General features: G+C 35.4%; 1 protein-coding gene across 3 annotated transcripts in view; it reads right to left on the minus strand.

Moving 5' to 3' along the window:
- The window catches only part of FSTL5 (follistatin like 5), a 554870-nt gene that overhangs the window by 486639 nt on the left and 47544 nt on the right, over window positions 1–20687 (minus strand). For 2 of the 3 annotated variants that reach the window (XM_054717664.1, XM_054717663.1), the window contains exon 2: window positions 10476–10506. In XM_054717664.1, coding sequence (XP_054573639.1) covers window positions 10476–10506 — 31 coding nt within the window. Of the gene's footprint in view, window positions 1–10475; window positions 10510–20687 lie in introns of all 3 variants that reach the window. The other variant, XM_054717662.1, reaches the window with a different exon arrangement.

Here is a 20687-nt window from a genome sequence, read left to right on the forward strand (position 1 = left end):
AATGCACGAGAAGCACTTAGAAGAACTGGCAATAAAGAAGTGCTCATAAATGTTAAATATTCATATATATATATAAAATCAAGATAAATCAAGTGAAGTGCCTTACATAGGGCCTGGCACTTATTAATTAGACAGAAATTGTGAATTACTACAATTAATCTTTTTAACTCTCTGAATTTATTTGACTTTTAAAATGACTACACATTAATATTACAGAAAGAAAAGAAATTATGTGTTTCTCTCTGCATCTATCTATATGTTGTATGTTTATAGCTCTTTTACCATAGAAGCAAATTTAGAAACATCTCTCCTTCCATGAAACATCAACTTGAGGCCGTGAACAGGAGATGCCGTGAACTACAGATGCTTTATTCTAATTTCACTTGCACCCCCAAGGATAAGCTAGGAAAAAACACTCTCTGAATGATGGTCCCGGTTGTGGTGATGGTGGTGGGTGGTGGCAATTATAAATGTTTACTGAGAAGTTGTTATTTTGTTGTTGTTCCCTTATTATTCTAAGTACTCTGAAAGACAAATTTCCATGGGTCTCTTGCATTTCTGCATGTCTTAAGACAAGAAACACTGACTGTTCCTTGTTTTTTAATCCCAGGCTTTCTTTTCAAGGATTCTGTATATTTAATATCTTTGGAAGACAGAAAGAATGCCTCCTTCTGGAGCAAGGGGCAAATAGCTTTGTAATAAAGCAAATGTAATAAAGAAAAGTTATCTGGCCCTAGCAGGTTTGCTCAGTGGCTAGAGCATCAGCCTGTGGCCTGAAGGGTCCCTGGTTCGATTCCAGTCAAGGGCACATGCCAAGGTTGCTGGCTCAATCCCCAGTAGGGAGCGTGTAGGAGGCAGCCAATCAATGTATTCTCTCTCATCATTGATGTTTCTATCTCTCGCTCCCTCTCTCTTCCTGTCTGAAATCAATAAAATTAAAATAAAATAAAAAGGTATCTGGACAGGGCAAATGTGTTTCCTGTTCATTAGAAAATATTTGCATTCCTTAAGCTGAGCTGGGCGGAGGGAGGGGAGTGGTCCTTTCTTATAATGCAAACTGCTTCATAGGCAGGTATCATCTGGCTCTCTTCCCATAATCCTGTGGGAATTGCCACAAATGCTGGTACACTCCTTACTGCTATAGCTATGAGTAATAAACTTATTTGTCTTTGACATGGGAGCCTCATGTCTTTTGCCAGCATCCAGGCAACTATGAAGCTCACTTCCTAGACTGTGAAGAATAAAATATCAGATACCGCATAATTCTTGCTATGTTCTCTGCATTTAATCACTAAATAAACCTATCAAGAAGGAACTATAATTACCCACATTTTTTACAGATGAGGATATCACTACACTAATGTGTACTAACCTTCCATATGTTTATGTTTAAAGCAGTGTCCACTACATCGTATTATATTCTTTGTTTTGTGAAGCTTCATACATCATAATAGGAGCATAATAAGAATAATGTGAGCCTAAGAATAAATATGTAAACACCTCAAGCTTATTTAATATCAGTAGGTCAGATGTTTCCCAGTTTGGAAAATAATGTGGATTATAACCTAGAAATATGCAAAATGATAAGGCAAAGTAAAATCAACACAAATAAACAAACAAACAAACAAATAAGTAAATAAATAAAATCAACATGGGGGGCAATAAGGGGTTAAGGACACATACGTAATACCTTAATCAATAAAGAAAAACATCAACATTCTTGGCCTCAAATATTAACATTTCATGAAATTAAAGCTTATTTTTTCATAAATGCTTTTACCATAGATGTATTAAAAATGGTTGCAGATATTTCAAAACATCCTCTCTAATAAAACAGTAATATGCAAATTGACCATACCTTCGCTGCACAAGCCACACCCACCAACCACGCCCACCATCCAAGCCACGCCCACCAGCCAATCAGGGCAAGTATGCAAATTAACTCCAACCAAGATGGCGAGGCCCTTAGGGTCCAGGCAGTTGGGAGACACAAACCTTTGAGAGGCCGGAACATGTAAGCCCTGCCATGGCTGCGCTGGGCTGCAGGGGGCCAGATCTGAGACACAAATCCACAGGGGGCCCCCCAGATGGGAGACACAAACCTGCAGGGGACCGACACCCAGCAGCCCCCTGATCAGAGACACAAACCCGCAGGGGACCGGCACCCAGTAGCCTCCTGATTGGCGACACAAACCCCTGGGAGGCCGGAACCCAGCAGCCCCCTGATCTGAGACACAAACCCGCAGGGGGCGGGGCCCAGCAGCCCCCCGTTGGACACACAAACCCACAGGGGCCGGCACCCAGCAGCCCCCTGATTGGAGACAAATCCACAGGGGGGCGGCACCCAGCAGCCCCCTGATCGGAGACACAAACTCGCAGGGGGTGGGACCCAGCAGCCCCCTGATTGGAGACAAATCCACAGGGGGGCGGCACCCAGCAGCCCCCTGATCGGAGAGACAAACTCGCAGGGGGCGGGACCCAGCAGCCCCCCTGATCAGAGACACAAACTCGCAGGGGGTGGGACCCAGCAGCTCCAAGCCCTGCCATGGCTATGCTGGGGCTGCAGGGGGCCAGATCGGAGACACAAACCCACAGGGAGGCCAGCACCCTGCAGCCCCAAGCCCTGCCACCGTGGACCTGGGGCTGGGGTGTCAGCGGGGAGGAGTGGATTATAGACACATACCCGCAGGCCTGGCACCCAGCAGCCCCAAGGCCCTAGGCGGAGGGGCCTGGGCTGCTGGGGGAGGGGGGGCAGTGAAGATACAAACCTGCAAGAAACCTGTGGAAAGGGAGATAAACTATCATAACTTTATCTCCCTTCCACAAGATGAGAAAACTGTCCCGGGTTTATTTAGTGATGTGGCCCACACCTTTCCACAAGCACAGGGTATGTTATGACCACTCCCAGGAAGGTCTGGTCAGAATACTGTCTCCAGGGAATAATGCTACTGTGGCAAATCATCTAAGAGAGGAAACAAGCTTTTGTTGGGTTTATTCTGAAGGTCAGAGAACATGCCACCCCAACATATGCGGTGTTGTTATATTGATGATCTTGAGCTGCAGATGCTTGAAAAACAGCAAATGCATGCAGAGGCTTTCACTGAAGTCTCCTGATCTGCCTAAAATCGGACCCCACAAAGGGAGCTTAAATATCATAGATCCCCTTGACAGGAGAATGTCATCAGGCAGAGAAGACTGACTCCTGTCACAGGACAGGAGAGTAGAAGTTAACATCACACCCAAACTTTGTTACAAACTATTTCCCCCACCCCCATTCATCTTTCCTAAAAATTATTTGCTCTCCTCTATAAGGCCTACATCTCCCGTCCCCTTTCCCTAGGAAGAAGGTATTTAAATCTGCATTCTAAGCCACCTTGGGGAGTTACTCATTTTTCCCTGGGATCTCCCACATGTACACAAGGTACACATGTTAGTGGACTTTTGTTTTTCTCTTGGTGATCTGTCTTTCATTACAAGGGCCTCCACTAAGAACTCAGAAAGGTAGAGGAAAACTATTTTTCCTCCTCCATAATTCTATCTCGGGAAATCAAGTCCCCAGCTGAACAATGAGGTTGGCTCAAGTACCAAGCAGTCTTGGCTGATGGGAGGGAAGCTTCTAGGGAGAAATCAATGATATTGGCATCAAAGTGGGATGGAGGGCACACGCATGGTTGCTGGTGGGAGTTTAAAGTAGTTCAACATTTTTGGAGGATGATTTGACAAATTCAATAGAAATGTTCAAGGTACATCCAAGAGTCTTCTTCTAGGAATCACATCTGCTGAGATAAAGCACAAGCGCATAAGCCCTGGTCAGAACCCAGGATGCTACTGTGGGCTCCCCTTCCACGATCTGGGAACAACCTGCATTTTTAGGAGAAGGTGGCATCTATACTAACAAAAGGGTAATATGCTAATTAGACTGAACATCTTCCAGGCAACCTTCCGGATGTCCTTCCGTACATCCTTCCTGACAAAGCCATGTTGGCGGGGCCAAGGCAGAGGAGGTTAGAGGCGATCAGGCAGGCAGGGGAAAGCAGTTAGGGGGGCCAGGCCAGCAGGGGAGAGCAGTTAGGGGGATCAGGCTGGCAGGCAGATAAGCGGTTAGGAGCCAGAGGTCCTGAGGGGTCCCAGATTGGAGAGAGTGCAGGCCGAGCTGAGGGGACCTCTTTCCCGTGCACAAATTTCGTGTACCGGGCCTCTGGTATTGAAATAAAACTCACATAAACCAAGAGTTTTCTTTCTACTCAAAGGGTCATATACTTTATATGATTTAATCCTTAAAACAGAATTTTGTGCTATATTATATTCATATTATAAGTGAGAAAAGGAGATTGAGTCCTTAAGTGGGGGATAAAAAAGTTGAGCCTAAGCATGCTGAGTCTACACCCCATGATATATCCTGAGAAGTGTTATAAATCAGTACTTCTCAGTGTAACTCTAGTGCTTTGAATTAGAACAGCTGTTTCCTGAAAGGGGGATAATGGAGGGAAAGAGATCCTGGGTAATAAAGAAGGATCTCTTACCCTTTGAGACAGCATGGAGTGACCTGGAGAATATTATGCTACGTGAAATAAGGCAGTCAGAGAAAGACAAGTATCACATGATCTCACTCATATATGGAATCTAATGCAATAAATAAACTGGTGAACAAAATAGATCCAGAAACATGGAACAGACTGAAAAATCTCAGACGAAAGGTGGGGGTTGGGTGGGTGGGGAGAGATTAACTGGGGAAATTATATGCATATATGCATAGCCCATGAACAAAGACAATAGTGTGGTAAAGGCTTGGGGATGGAAGTGCATATGGGACAGAGGGGGTCAACAAAGGGGACATCTGTAATACTTTCAACAATCAAGATACATTTAAAAAATACAATAGATATGTTTAATAAAGCAAAGGTAACCCTCACCAGAGGATTAGATGGAGATTTTGAAGTATCACAGTCCATATTTGACCACTTTTCCCTTACTTTCCAATATCCAATGGATAAGGATTCCACGTACCAACAATTTAAGAAACAATGATATTTTTAGAATAATATAAAATTTTCCAGTGAAAACATTTACATTTTACATCTAAATAATTAAAAAGATTGTTACCCATCTAATGAGTTACAAGTATGAAATGGCCCATCTGGTGTGGCTCAGTGGTTGAGCATCAACCTATGAATTAGGAGGTCAGGATTATATTCCAGTCAAGGCACGCTGCCAGGATTGTGGGCTCAACTGACCCCCAGTGGGGAGCTTGCAGGAGGTAGCCGGATCAATGATTCTCTCTCATCATTGATGTTTCTATCTCTCTCTTTCCCCCTTCCCGTCTGAAACCAATTTTTTAAAAGTATGAAATGCATCTTATAATTATTTAAAAGTGAAATTATTTTATCTTTTACATAATAGGTAAAACTCCAAGTTAACTAATTCATCAGAGTTGGACAAATGTACATCTACTTTGTCTCATATAAGTCACTAAATATAATACTACTTCAGTCACAAATCCTTATTATATAAAATGTATATCTTTCATACTTCAAAAAATTCAAATAACTTACAAAATACTTAAATACTATTACATTAAATGTTAATTTAAGAACTTTGATAAAAAGGCAGAAATATTTCTTTAAAAAGCAACTAAATATATTTTATTTAATATAGTCAAATTTTATGCTGAAAGTGCTTGGGGACACAAAGCAAAAAGGGAAAACTGATAAACCATTTAATTTTTTATTGGCAGATAAAATAGGAACTTGTGACAAAAAATGTAATTTTCACATGACCATTTCAAGAACTGCTATTTCACAAAGACTAACCATTGCAAGTGAAGTTATTTTGTAAAGCTAAATAAATAATGCCATCAAACACATTTTTTGTTAATATTACATTCAACTGTTTCAGGAGACAGCTTTTGAAATTTTTAGAAAACTTAATTTGAAAACAATTTAGCTCTGCTAAAAGTCTAGAATAAAGATAATTCTGTATTGGTTATTGAAGGGAAGATCACTTGAGCAGTGCAGGTAAAAAAAAATGATTGAATTATTTAAAGAAAAGCCAACAAACAATATTCATTTGATATTACACACAACATTAAATTATTATTTATTCAGAGGAAAAATCCAGTTATTCTGGGTTCTCCCCAAATCACCAAACCTATTATGCCTTCATTTATTTTAGATAGCACTGTCTCCTGGTGCAAAGTGAGCTTCCCAATTAACCACCCAGAAACCAAAATATGGGAGTTGGCAAAAGTAGTTTACAGTTTTGAGTATGAGAAACAGAATTAAAGTTATTGTAATAATCAGAACCTGCCTGTCTTTTCCATATGAACAACCTTAATCCTACCTTTGCCCATCTCTGTAAGTGACCCATTGGAGATGATTTATTGGTATGCTTTGGAAAACTAAAGAATATATACAAAATGGGGGTAGAACAATGATGTGTTTGGCATAATATAAATTGAGGCCCTTCTTGGCACAAGTGTAAAACACATTCAGATACTTTTTGAAACCTCTTCGGGTGAATGATAATAGCATTATTAGATAGATAAGGAATTTGTCTTGCTGTTTGCTGTGGCATGAAGATATGCATCAGGATCATCTAAAATTGTACCAAGTTTTTAAATATTTTTTTAAAGAATGGAAAATAAATATTACCTTAATTCTCAGAGAAAAGTTATTACCTTCAATTAAATCTATACTACTTAAAAGTTATTGAATAAGGCATTTGGAGACATCATTTAGATTATGCCCAGTGAATATAATTCTATTAATTTACTTTTATTTTATGGAGTTATACTTTATAACATAAATTGTTTTATATATATATAAATATATTTATATATATATTATAGAGAGGAAGGGAGAGAGGAAGGGAGAGGGAGATAGGAACATCAATGATGAGAGGGAATCATTATTCAGCTGCCTCCTGCATGTCCCCTACTGGGGCTGGAGCCCACAACCCAGGCATGTGCTCTTGACTGGAATTGAACCTGGGACCCTTCAGTCCACAGGCCAACACTCCATCCACTGAGCCAACCGGCTAGGGTATAGATTGTTATATTTTTGAAAGTCTGCCAAAGTAACAATTACTATCCAAGTAATATGATATTTAGTGACTTTCAAAATTTGCATCTATGCATTCATTTTTTAAAAACTCATATTACTACAAAAATTCACAAAACATCACATCCATGAAGAAATGTTACCATATTTTAATAGTAAAAGAACATAAATGAAACAGATGTCAGCTAATAAAATCAGAAAAGTCTGACAATGTGTTCATAATAATTGAGAATTATATTTTTAATTAATTAGTTACTCAACAATGAATTTATATTCCCATTGTTAAGTTAGGTGTATAGTAAAATGTATTGAAGTATTTGAGATACTCATATTCTAATTAAAGCTTGCCAGTTAGTCATATGTTATTAAGTTGGACATACATATTGGCCCTTTTTTTTGCTTCAAAGTAATCAATAATGACACATAGAATACATTTTGCCCTCATTTAACTTACAAAGTGTGTTTTTAGTAAAACAAATAGAGTAAAATATAGAATTGTTCTGATATAATGCAATTGTTAAGGTAAAAACTCTAAATTATTGCTCTCTCACAAAAATTGTTGTTTAAGAATTATTTTCACAAATCTGCCATAAGTACACTTGCTTGGGTTTATTTAGAATTATTGTTCACCAATAGCAAACAAATAAATAAAACTATCAATCCTTTTGTTGACATTTACTAGAGGTGAATTTTCTTGTCTTTTAGGTACTTGGACTTCCTAAGGATTGTAACTATTGAAAGTGATAGACAAACCCGCATTTTTCACAAATCCTGCAAACAATTGTTTGCCTCAGCAATAGCTTTCTAAGTTGAAATACCAAGTTATAATGTATAACATTGTAATCTGTTAAAAATATAATAACTCTGAATTTCATATAACAGTAAGAATTTCCATTTCAAGTATCACTTATTGTACTGGCTATATTTTATTTCTTAAACATAGAGATATGGAAACAATTAGATAAAGAGTCTCATAGAGGGCTCATATATATGACTTACCATCTTTTAGTTTTACATAATATTTTCATTTGTTAATATAATATGGCCAATGGCTTTTAGAAATAAGAATTTGATAGTCCATTCCTATCCACTCACTATTCCCATCTAGCTACCTGACCTAATTTTTAGAGACTTACCCAAAATATAACTAGGAATGAAATGGGAATGTACTTTACTTTTATCATTTTTGAATGGGAAGAGTGAAGAATATCCACTTAAAAAGAGAGAAGGGAAAAACTGTGTGATGAATGCAGCTGGGAGTTGTACAACTAAGTATTTTTAAGACATCTCCTTAAAATATGTTATTATTTCATCACTGAAAACTGTAGAATAATTATCTTAAATATACATGAATAAAGCAATCACAAATTAAAATACTCCCCTGAGTAATATTAGGAGAGAATAATTGATTTTTTGTGATCCTTATATTAGAACTATTCTTCAAAGGAAATTAATTCCTAATAATTCTTATAAAATCGCACTTGATTTTAAAAGCATAGTGTATCCTATTTTATCATATTCATAATTGTCACTGAAGAACAGTGTGAAATATGACTTCCTAAATATTTGACCCTTTTGCAAAACTATAGGACTGTCTTCATTTCCCTGCTATTATCTTCAATGAACTTCATGGGAGGATGTCAAAATATTGTAAACCTCAAAATTGTATACAAAATATATTAGGTTTTAACTCATCTAAAAATAGGCAATTGAAGCAAAAAATCAAGTGAGAAACCAATAGTATATTAACTATTGAATCAAAATTAATTTTATCAGGTAAATTTCATGTAAATGTAATATTGGAATATATAAAAATATGGATTTTAATGGTATTTCAAAATAATTTTAGAATAAGAGCTTCTGTGAATGCCAAATAATTAAAGATATAATTGAAAGTTTCAAAATATTTCAATATACATCTCTATATGCACAGAAAAAGAAGGGATCTATTTTCATTAGAGTGCTTTGGATGTTACATGAATATTATGAGGTTGAGATTGTTGTCATATCAGAAAAAGTCATAGAATGCATGAAATTAGAAGATTAAAGAATTCCTCTGCTGACATACCTGGTCATGTAGTAAACAAGATCTGGCAAATGAGATTTTCAGTTTGTCAGAAAGTCCAGATATTCCCTAACTGAGAATTGGTTATTGACATCACATGAAGACACAGCTTATATTTCAAAAATTAGTTACCAAGAAAGGTACAATATTTAATTTTCAGAATTTTTGTCATCTACCAATGGGTAAACAATAGCTTCTATGGCTTAAATGTTTTCTCTTAATATTGATATTCAAAAACATTTTAATGGGGCATCCATAATTTCCAGTAAGATAACATTCCAGATGATTCCTATAAACTGTCAAAAATGTAGAGTTCTTTTAAGTAGAGCTAAGCAACAAGTCCTGATGTATCCATGCATCTCTGACTTAGAATCCAGTAGTCTAGAAGCCATTGTGTGACAGTTCAAAACCATGTGTCAGCCAGTAACAGTGAAAGCAGTGAGAAGCATCATCTTAAAAATTGTGTTACATTATAAAAGAAAACATGTTCCTAGACAGCAGTTGGAAAATAATTTCCACTACTTAGGATGGTATGATTTATGTACCCTAAGGCAATAAAGCATCAAGGAGAAAGCTACACTAAACTTGTTTCAATATAACAGAATTATAAATGTGATTTAAGATTCACCTGAAACACTAGGCTGTTTCATGAGAAGGAAGATGTGCGCTCAGTATGCTTACAATGCTTACAGCATTTAAATGCACACCATCCAGCACATCTTGGAACAGAAATTCCCTTTTGCAACACAAAAGCATAAAACTTTGAGTTAATATGAGTGTTTTGAGGATAAATAAGTGTAATAATTTCACATATAAAATAACAAACCTAGCTGTAGTTTGCTGAAAAACAACACAAACAGCCAGGTAAGATTACCATCTTCCTAGAGTCATTTACTAGCTCAATGGGCAAACTTCTAACTTAACAATGTCTTTATGGGGAAACATGTCTCCCTATGTCTGACTAGAGTTGACTATGCCACAATAAAAGCTATCACTGATTTTAGTATATAAATAAATATTTTCTTGCTTTTTCATGGAAAATAAAATGACTAAATAATTGGTTGTCCGTGAAGTAATTAGAAACAGTTCATCTACTAAATCATGGATGTGACAGAACACCAACTCTTATGGACAATGCTCGGTGGAGGAATTCCACGGGAACAGATGAAGGAACACATAGAAAATTGTGTTTAAGTTTCCACAAAGGGTTCACAATGGCTTTAAAACTACATTGAAGATTAATTCCGTTTCCCAATTTTAACTAAATTTCCAAAGTAACATCAAACCTTTTATAGTTCTCCTATGCTTACATGAACTTATGAGACTATAATCTTAAAACAATTATTCCTTACCTTTGATTCTTGAACTTTCTTGACTTTTTTCCTGCTGGAATTAAAACAGAAGTAGATCAAAATCTGCAAATATGTATTCAACAGCCTGCTATAAAGCATTAATATAACTAAAGACTTGTCTAAATGTTTTGTTGTACATATACCCAGGAGTGATTGTAATATAATTCTCACCTTAACAAATACTTATGCCAAATATTTTATTAGAGTATAATCACTCTTAGTGGACATAAATTTATTTAAGAAACCAATACATTATATGAATATAAATGTATAAATAAATGAACAAATGGTTAATGAATAAAAAATAGCTTGTCATGCCTCTCAAGTGCCTTAGGCTATTCCATTTAATTCAAACATTATGAATGATGTCTTCAGAATTTGCCTTCAACATCTCTACATTAATCATAAGTTGTTGGTGAGGGAAAAAGTTTAAGAGCAAACAGTGGAGAATTCACTAAAAAACACAAAAGACATTTCAACTGTCTTTCCTTCAATTTAACTTAGACTTGGTCCCTATCTCACTGCTCTAAGGCTAAAGTTGACAACAAATTCTATTACTTATTCAAAGGCTGCTTCAGTCAGACCTGTCTTTCAATTTGACATACTCCTTATTAGTTACCAGGCAACTCCAAAAGAATTAGCTTGTGTTCAGTTTTTAAGTAGAAATTGTGCAGTCTATGACTTCTCAATTAATATTCATGCATAGTTTACTCTGTCTAAAAGTTTCAGGGTTGCCAACTAAAAATAACTTTGAAATATATTTCTAATAAAAAGTGACAATTGCATATATGTACACACACACACACACACACACACACACACACATTGAACTGCAGAATTGTATTAGTTCCAATAAATTTTGATAAAATGTACATACTTAATAAAAATATAAATAATTTATTTTGCTAAAAGCATTAATGCCAGAGTCAAATTTTAAGAAAGTTCATTTTGACAAATGTACATTTATTGGGCCAGCTAACCCAATGTCTGATTCTATTAGACTTTAACACTTTTGTGTTCGAAGTCTTTTATCCTAACTCTTCCAGCCTTTGTGTTTGAATGCTATTCTGTCTTTGTTAATTAACTGAGTTCCAGTGATATTTATTTTTTAATTTAGAGTAACCATTGTTTATTTAAATTAAAATTTAAATATAAATTAATTGTTTTAAATATAGATTATTCTTTCATAATTATAAGCCAAGCAGGCTTAAATTTTTCAGAGGTATTTATTAATGAAAATAATCTGTCTCTCCTCTTTTATTTATTTAGTCATTTATTATTTCAACAAATATGTATAAATGACTTTTACATTTGTGCCAGACACTGCTCCAGATAACAGGATATAAAGGGTGAACAAAACGATTTTCAAAAACAACAACAAAAAAACAAAACACATACAAGTGAAAGAAAGAAAAAAGGTTGAACAAAACAAAAAAATATGTCATTATTGAGTATACTGCACAATGGTATTAAGTATTACTTATTTCTTTTATTTATACATTAAATGTATTGTGGTAGCATTGGTTAATAAGAATACATAGGTTTCATATAGCCTTAACACACTATTATATTTATTGGTTTCTTAAAATCCAATTTTCTACTGACACATTTGTATATGCTTAAAATTACCAATGAAAATACCCTTAAATATCCTACAAACTAGAAATGTTTAAGAATATTGTACTTAAAGAAGATAAATTGGATATTAATTTATTGGACTGGGAACAGACTTATAAAGTAAGAAGAAAAGAAGAATAAACTACTCCATTTACTGGCAAACTTGTATTAAAACTCTTTTAGTGGAGACTTATATACATAATTTAGGATTTTGAAAGTAATATCTTTTTTGACTTGCTTCTATGACTATATTTCATTATTCACTTGACAATATATATTTTCCACAATTTTAGTTTACAAACTGTTTTAACTGTTAATTTGAAAATAAAGAAATATTAAGAATAAATTATGATTATTTAATTATGTGAGAATTATTAAGTGATCAGAAATTTGTTACCTTGACCACATGATACATTTGAAAAATCTACATATATAAAAGCCTAAGTGACCCATTGGCTGACCAGCCAGTAGCTATGAAGTGTACTGACCACCAGGGGGCAGACATTCAACGCAGGAGCTGCCGAGCTGCAGTCACTTGGCAGCTTTGGTCCTTGGGTGACACACCTGGAACCAGAGAGGAGGGAGCCCGATTCCAGTGTGTGTCACAAAGAACCACCCTCTCACAATCCGGGACCCCTTGGGGGATGTTGGAGAGCCACTTTCAGCCTGATCCCCACAGGCCAGGCCATGGGAACCCACCTGTGCATGAATCCCTGCACTGGGCCTCTAGTCTATAATAATAAAAGTGTAATATGCTAATTAGGCAAGACGTCCTTCCGGACATCCTTCTGGATGACCTTCCAGACAAAGCCAGGGCTGTGAGGGAAGCCCGGGTTCCAGGTGCCAGAGGGAAGCCTGTGCCAGCAGCTGGGGGAAGGCAGGCCTACTCTTGCACTAATTTTGTGCATCAGGCCTTTAGTATTCTTATAATAAGAATCCTTAGTTCTTGTTTGTAATAGCAGAAGGCCAATCTATCTCTTGGTATAACACAGTTTTAATATTCCTTTAATTTTTTTCTTTATTGATAGAGTGATCTTGTCTTAAAATAAGAAATATATTTTGGCCAGGTATCAAAGCTAAATAATAGCAAACCATTCATGTTTTACTTTGTACCACACCATTTCTTGGAAGAATCCCAAAGTGCTATATTAATTATATAAATAGACTCCATGAAATTCAGATCAATGGTAGAAATGAGCAAATAGATTCTTGCAGATAGTATAATAAAGATTAACAAAGACAATCTGGTTAGAACTATGGATATAAGAAAACACATAAATGTATAATAAGATCTCTTAAATATTTTTAAAAGAACAACATAATAAACAAAACTTAGGTAAACCAGTGTAAAATTAAGTCAAGTTGAGGCACACAGTAGTTTTTAAACTGATGTGGTGACTAGGCAAACTAAAATCTAGCCAAACAAAATAAATGCACAGGAAGCTAGTCCTTTAAATTGGCAGAATGTTATCACTCTGGAAGATATTATTAAGTATTTTTTAAACCTAGTATTTGAATTTATGGAATGGCACTTAATAGATTCTGATGATGGGTATAACATTATAATAAGTATTTTATGATCAAAGATTAATTAGATATCAGGCCACAATACTGTCAAACATAGTTTACCTCACTTATTCTTTCTCACTAAGAAGCACATGCTCTTTAGGAAGAGATGCAACCATCTGAATGCTATGCGCATCATCTCCACCAACACAGCATTGAGTTATAAACATTAGACCACCAGTGAATTGTCCTCCCATTCTACATGATACTGCTTAAATCACTCTAAAGAAAAGACATCAACCCAAAACAGATGCTCCCCATCAATACCTTTTTTAAAAATGTGTACACAAATAATGAACCTATATATAAACATCAATTTTGTGGCAAACATGCATAAAGGTAAAGGTTACACATTTTAGTAGTCTGCCTACTTTAAATTACTTCTCATAATTCTTTCCTTCTCTTTATTGTTTGCTAGACAAATACTACCCAATAAAAATTACAAAGTACTAATTTTCAGTAGAATAGTTATATTCAGTACATATTTAAAATTTCCTAGTGCTAGGTGATGAAACTATTAAAATATTTATATTTATTAGAAATATTAAGTAATATGGATTATAAATTCATAAAAGTTGGGAAAAGAGACTATTTTAGTAGAGCCACTCCACTGCAATCTTGTAATAAATATCTTCTGTGCCATTCCGATGCATGAATTCCCATGAACATAAGACCTCCTTTCCCCAGGCCCTAGACACACACACACACACACACACACACACACACACACACAGGCAAAAACTTTTTACAAAACATACTTTTCTGTATTCATTTCATCATGAAATGCCTGGAAAATAAGAGATATTGGCAATCATAATGCAGAGTATCTATCCTCCTAAATCTTGGATATACAGGTATATTTTCAGAAAACTGGAATGGTAAATTTTGTCTACTCAATTTAATCACAATCTTCTTAATATTTATTTAACACAATTTCCCCTGTAATTTAAACCATGTTCTTGATCCATTATCACTTCCACAATAAGCCTCAACTCTGATCATTTTATCTAAAATAGCACCCTTGTTACTATTTGATTTCCTTTTTTTTAGTCATTCTTAGCATAACTGCTACTTCCAACAATAATATATATTTATTTGTACATGGTATGCTCCTTTTACTGGAATGTATGTTCCAGGAACTAGAGACTTTGCAGTCCTAACTGGTATATCCACAGTATCTGGAAGAGTATTTTCAAGAGAGTAGGCACTATTCCTAACTAAATCTCTGAACTCTAGAATTTAACAGCCTGGTGGGGGGACAGGCACACACATGAAATATTTGAAATCAAATGTGACATTCAATAATTAAATTATACATACAACCTAGACAGCATAGTCAAGAAAAAATACATTTTTTCTTAACTGAGGCAGGGGAAGGGAAGCTATGAGAATGTGGATTACTGGAAAATACACAGAGAGTTGAGAATGTAAAGATAACTAGTTGATCTCTATAGTAAAGGGAAGGAGGGGATTCTATGCAAAATATACAGTATGAGCAAAATTACCAATTCAGGAGAGTGCATACAACAAAACAGCAAACAGTGTGCATTGGTAGTGCAGAGTTGGGATAGTAAAGTTAAGATGATAAAGAAACATACACTAGACTTTTATAAAGGAATCTCGAACTAGAACTAAATTTATTCATCAAATACCTTCTATATTCAATAATATCTATACTATGTTTTCTTACATAATAATTATATATTTTTATTTTTTAATTTAAAGTCTTTATCATTTAAAGTATTACATATGTTTCCTCCCCCCCTCTCCTCACTGACCTCTCCCTGGCCGCTCCCACCCCCTAGCACATACCCTCACCCCCCCACCACTGTCGGTTTCCAATGATTATGCTTATATGCATGCTTATAAAGTCCTTTGGTTGATCTCTTACCTCCTCCCCACTAACCCTCTTCTGTCTTCCCTCTGAGGTTTGATGTTCTGTTTGATACGTCTATGTCTCTGGATCTATTTTTGTTAATCAGGTTACATTGTTCATTATATTCCACAAATGAGTGAGATCATGTGTTATCCTTCTCTGACTGGCTTATTTCGCTTAGCATAATGCTCTCCAGGTCCATCCATGCTGTTGCAAATGGTAGGATATCTTTCCTTTTTTACAGCAGCATAGTATTCCTTTATGTAGATGTACCACAGTTTTCTAATCCACTCATCTGCTGATGGGCACTTGGGAGGCTGTTTCCAAATCTTAGCTATGGTGAATTGTGCTGCTATGTACATAGGGGTGCATATGTCCTTTCTGATTGGTGTTTCTAGTTTCTTGGGATATATTCCTAGAAGTGGGATTACTGGGTCAAATGGGAGTTCCATTTTTAATTTTCTGAGGAAACTCCAAACTATTTTCCACAGTGACTGCATTAGTCTGCATTCCCACCATCAGTGTACGAGGGTTCCTTTTTCTCCACATCCTCCCCAGCACTTGTCGTTTGTTGATTTGTTGATGATAGGCCATTCTGACAGGTGTGAGATAGTACTTCATTGTCATTTTGATTTGCATCTCTTGGATGACTAGTGACTCTGAGCATTTTTAAATAATTTTAAATATTAATTTTATAAGTTTTATTGTGTAAATTTATTTGTATTTACATTTAAAATAAAAATCAGTGATTATTATGGGGAATTTATAATTACATTCATCATTTAAATCTAGTCATAAGCATCAGATAGATTTTTTGTTTGATTTTTTTTTAACCAGGAGTGTATGAGTTCAAGTTAAATTGATAAAACATGTGCAAAAACAATCACTATGTAGTGTGTCAAAAATAATCAAGAAGCATTTGTCCAAAGTATCACAAAGGATGTCTTTGGTTGATGGACACGTGAAAGATGTAAACAAACTGGATCTTAAAAGGTGACCAGCATTTAATTAGCTAAAGAAATTATGAACATCCAGGGCAGAAAAAATAACTTGTAGAAATAAGGTGTTAGGTAATGAGATATGTTAGATAGAAAATAATACAGAGTCATTAGCATAGCATATAATTAAAATAACCGAAGGGAAATTAAAAATCCCATACCTGGTACACTTGAGGAGACAGAAAGAAGCTAGGTGGACCGGGGCTGGAGACAGTAGAATCCGGGAACCCAACTGAAATTACTAGGACAACACAACTGGGTGGGGAAGGAAGGGTGTGTGTGGGAGACAAACTTTAAAATGTCTGAATATTGCTAAGACAGGCATCATGCAGATAACCAATCACAAGGCAGTAAGGCGTGTAAACCAATCCCAAGGATGTTGCTAAGGCAAAATTATTTGAAAAGATCAATCAGGAGCTAGTAAGCTGTCTTCAATGCCTGAATTAAAAGGCCTGCGCTTCCTTTAGCTCTCTTTCTCTTCTTCCTTGCACTCAATGGGTTCCAGATGTTTGTTCCTGTGGCGGGGGAGCACTTCCCTGCACACACATGGCTTATGGCCATGTGGGCCTCCGCACATGGACTATTAGACTTTCTTTCTTTAAAATGTATTTTTATTGACTTCAGAGAGGAAGGGAGAGGGAAGAGGGAGTGAGAAATAGAAACATCAATGATGAGACAGACAGGCTGGCTGCCTTCTGCACTCCCCACACCAGGGATCGAGCCTGCAACCCAGGCATGTGCCCTGACTGGGAATTGAACCGTGACTTCCTGGTACATAGGTCTATGCTCAACCATTGAGCCACGTGGGCCTGGCAGACTATTAGACTTTAATTAGCTTGGATACTACACTACGCCTGTCTGTAACATGGAGAGGAAGCTCTGGACACTGGCCTGCTCCTGGAACCCCAGCTGCACCTTTTCCAGGACTGGCTTCTCCCAGTAAACTTTGGTTCCACTAATAGCTTTAGTCAGCGACTTCATTCTTTGATTTCAAGAGACAAGAACTCAGATTCAAACACCCACATTTTGGTTTCACACACATATATGAGTCCTCCTTTCCATAACAAAGTACAAATTACTTATTTGTTTACAATGCAAACAGATTTGAGGATTTAAAATAATGCTAGGAAAAAGGAAATGTTTGTGTTTTTTTACCTAATATATAATCTTAAGATAAAAAATGAAAATTCTATAGGTCTTTCTTATAGCATTATTGTTTTATATTATTAGACTTCATTTGAGTTGAAATATAAGAAATTCCTAAAATAAATGTTGATAGGCTACTTTTTTGAGGCTATACATTTGAAAAGGAAAGAAAATTCAATAAAATAAATGAAAATAATTGTTGACAATTTTATTTATGCATTTCTATATTTTGAAGAATATATTTGGAAATATTTAAAAGAAATACTTAATTTTTGAAATATTATTTATGATTTTATCTTAAAAAGGGAAGATAGCATTTTTAAAATTGATAATAGACATTCTAACTAGCTTTCCAATTCTTTATCTTAGTTTTATGTAAATAAACTTGAAATATGGCTCTTACTGATGTTGCTCAGTTAGGTAGAGGGTCATCCCATGCACCAAAAGATGGCGGGTTTGATTCCTGGTCAGAACACATACCCAGGTTACAGGTTTGATTCCTGGTCAGGGCGAGTATAGGAGGCAACAAATAAATGCCCTCTCTCTCTCTCTCTCTCTCTCTCTCTCTCTCTCTCTCTCTCTCTCTCTCTTCTCTCTCTCTCTCCCTTTGTCTCTAAAATTAAAAAAAAAATAGAAAGAAATTTGAAATATGATTGGAAGGTATTTATATTCTATCATTATGTTACTACTTTAATAAGGTGTTGATGTACAAATTACTCACTTCTAGAATACAGGTTTGTTTGGAATATACATGGCCAGCACTGTGCTAGGAGACAGAAATTAACTATGGATAATAAGAATTTCTATCTCAGAATTTCAAATTCTAACTAAAGAAACTGATAGCTATTAATTACAAAATAATAAAGAATTTATAGGATGATGTGGGAAGAAGAATGAGAAGAGTGATTGTCTATGCTAAGTGTGAGACAAAGGAAGAATTCACAGTGTTCCATGAACTAAAAATTAAAGGATTCTCTCTCTCTCTCTCTCTCTCTCTCTCTCTCTCTCTCTCTTCTTTTTTGCTGAGAGAGAAAGTGAGAGAGAGAGAGAGAGAGAGAGAGAGAGAGAGAGAGAGAGAGAGAACGAACTCAAGGACATGGACAGCAGTGTGGCAATTGTAGGGGTGAGGGGGTAGCTGGAGGGGATAAATGGTGACAGATAAAATAAAATAATTAAAGGACAGCAAAATAATTTGCTGGGGAAAGGGTATTAGACTGTGCAAAGGCAAAGAATTATAAAAATTTAATCCTTTTGGGAGAAACTGTGAATAGTTAAGTATTCAACTGTATACTTCATTAGACATGAGGATTATATAAAAATATACTCAAGAATGTTCTCTTCCTTCTCCAGTAGAAACGTTATGCCCCCTTTCATATTATAGCTGAAGCTATTTGTGAAAGAGCCATATACATTAAATAAGCATTCCAATTATTATAATAGTTTTTATAGTGTGTTTTTGGAGTGTGGAAAATAATGATTTTACTAATATAAATCACTAATTAAATAATTTGGAAAAATATAAATATGTCACAAATTAATGATTTTGACATGGAAATTAGTGAAGTGATATGATTTAAATTGCAGATATTTAAATAAGAATTCATTTCATTTTATGTTTATCCCTCAATAAATTTAGATTTGAAATTTATTAAGTCTGTAAGTAGGCCAAAAGTAAAAGGAATCTAATGGTATTTCAGGTATATACGCTTTTTCTAGTATAAAAATTTTATAGAGACTACCAATAAATAACATTTATTAATGAGAATATATTTTGTAGGAAAAAAACAACACTACATTCTCCAATTATAAAATGTAAAGACTTATAGCCACGTATCCAAGATAAACCTAAACTAATGTAAGATATTCTGGGCTCAGGCAATAAGGGGCTTAAGGGGGAAAATAAGCACAATAGAGGTCAACAGCATGGAGTCTAAGCATAGACACACTCGGTGCCTTTCCAATTAGGCAGAGAGATTCATTACAAGGGTTTATAACAAGAAGATTGAGGCTTGGGAATAAAAATAAAAGAAGGAAAGGAAGAAGAAATTAGGAAGGAGGAAGGAAAGATCAGGAGGAGAAGCAGGAGAAGGGGGAGAAGGAAGATGAAGTAAGAAAGACTAAAACACAGAACAGTCTTACTAGGTAGCAAGCAAATTTGAAGTTCTTTACACATATTATCTTATTTGAGGTGACCGCTAGTCATGTCTAGCTTCCTCTACCTACATCCTCAATTTGCGGATTCATGGAGGTCTCTAGGATGATGCCCACTGTTGGTGGTAAAAGATGTTGGTAAAAATTGATGTGGTCATTCTTAGGAGAATAGATTTGTATGTTGGGATTCAACAATAGAAGCTATAATATAAATACAGAAGCTATAACATGTATATAAATAAAAATAAAATAGATAATTCATTTCACCAGACGATAACAGGTTCTTAAAAAATGTATCTTAAATAACTGCCTTGTATGAAATTCAAACAGGAGATGTATACACTTATATACCTATATATAAATTTTTAAAAATAACATTTGTGACAAATGAAGACAGTAAGGGAAAATGTAATTTCTAGCCTGAGGGGAAAGGTACAGGGAGGGATAAAAGTACTTTTGCACTTGTCAGTAGGGAAAACAATACAATAATTAATAAGTAATAATATAAGAATAAACTCTGTTTCATGTACTCACAACTGTAAATCTATTTTTGCCACACCCTGTATTTCCCTTAGTATTCATCACCATGAGCATGTTCTCATGAGGATCTGGAGTACAAATTTATACCACTGATATGACCAGAAAATCTCAAGAAATAAACTTAAATATTTCCATTTTGGTAGTGTTTTAAGATCCTTCATAGCTCAGAAATTTTCATCTTCACAAACATATACCGCCAACATCATGCCTCACAAGGTTCCCAAAGAAAGCAATAAACAAAACACATCTAAATCCAAACTTATACAGTACACACAGATGTCAAAGGAAGCAACAAGTGAATAATTATGTGGACCCAAA

Source organism: Eptesicus fuscus, chromosome 6, assembly GCF_027574615.1.
Source record: "Eptesicus fuscus isolate TK198812 chromosome 6, DD_ASM_mEF_20220401, whole genome shotgun sequence".
NCBI classification, from domain to species: Eukaryota; Metazoa; Chordata; class Mammalia; order Chiroptera; family Vespertilionidae; genus Eptesicus; species Eptesicus fuscus.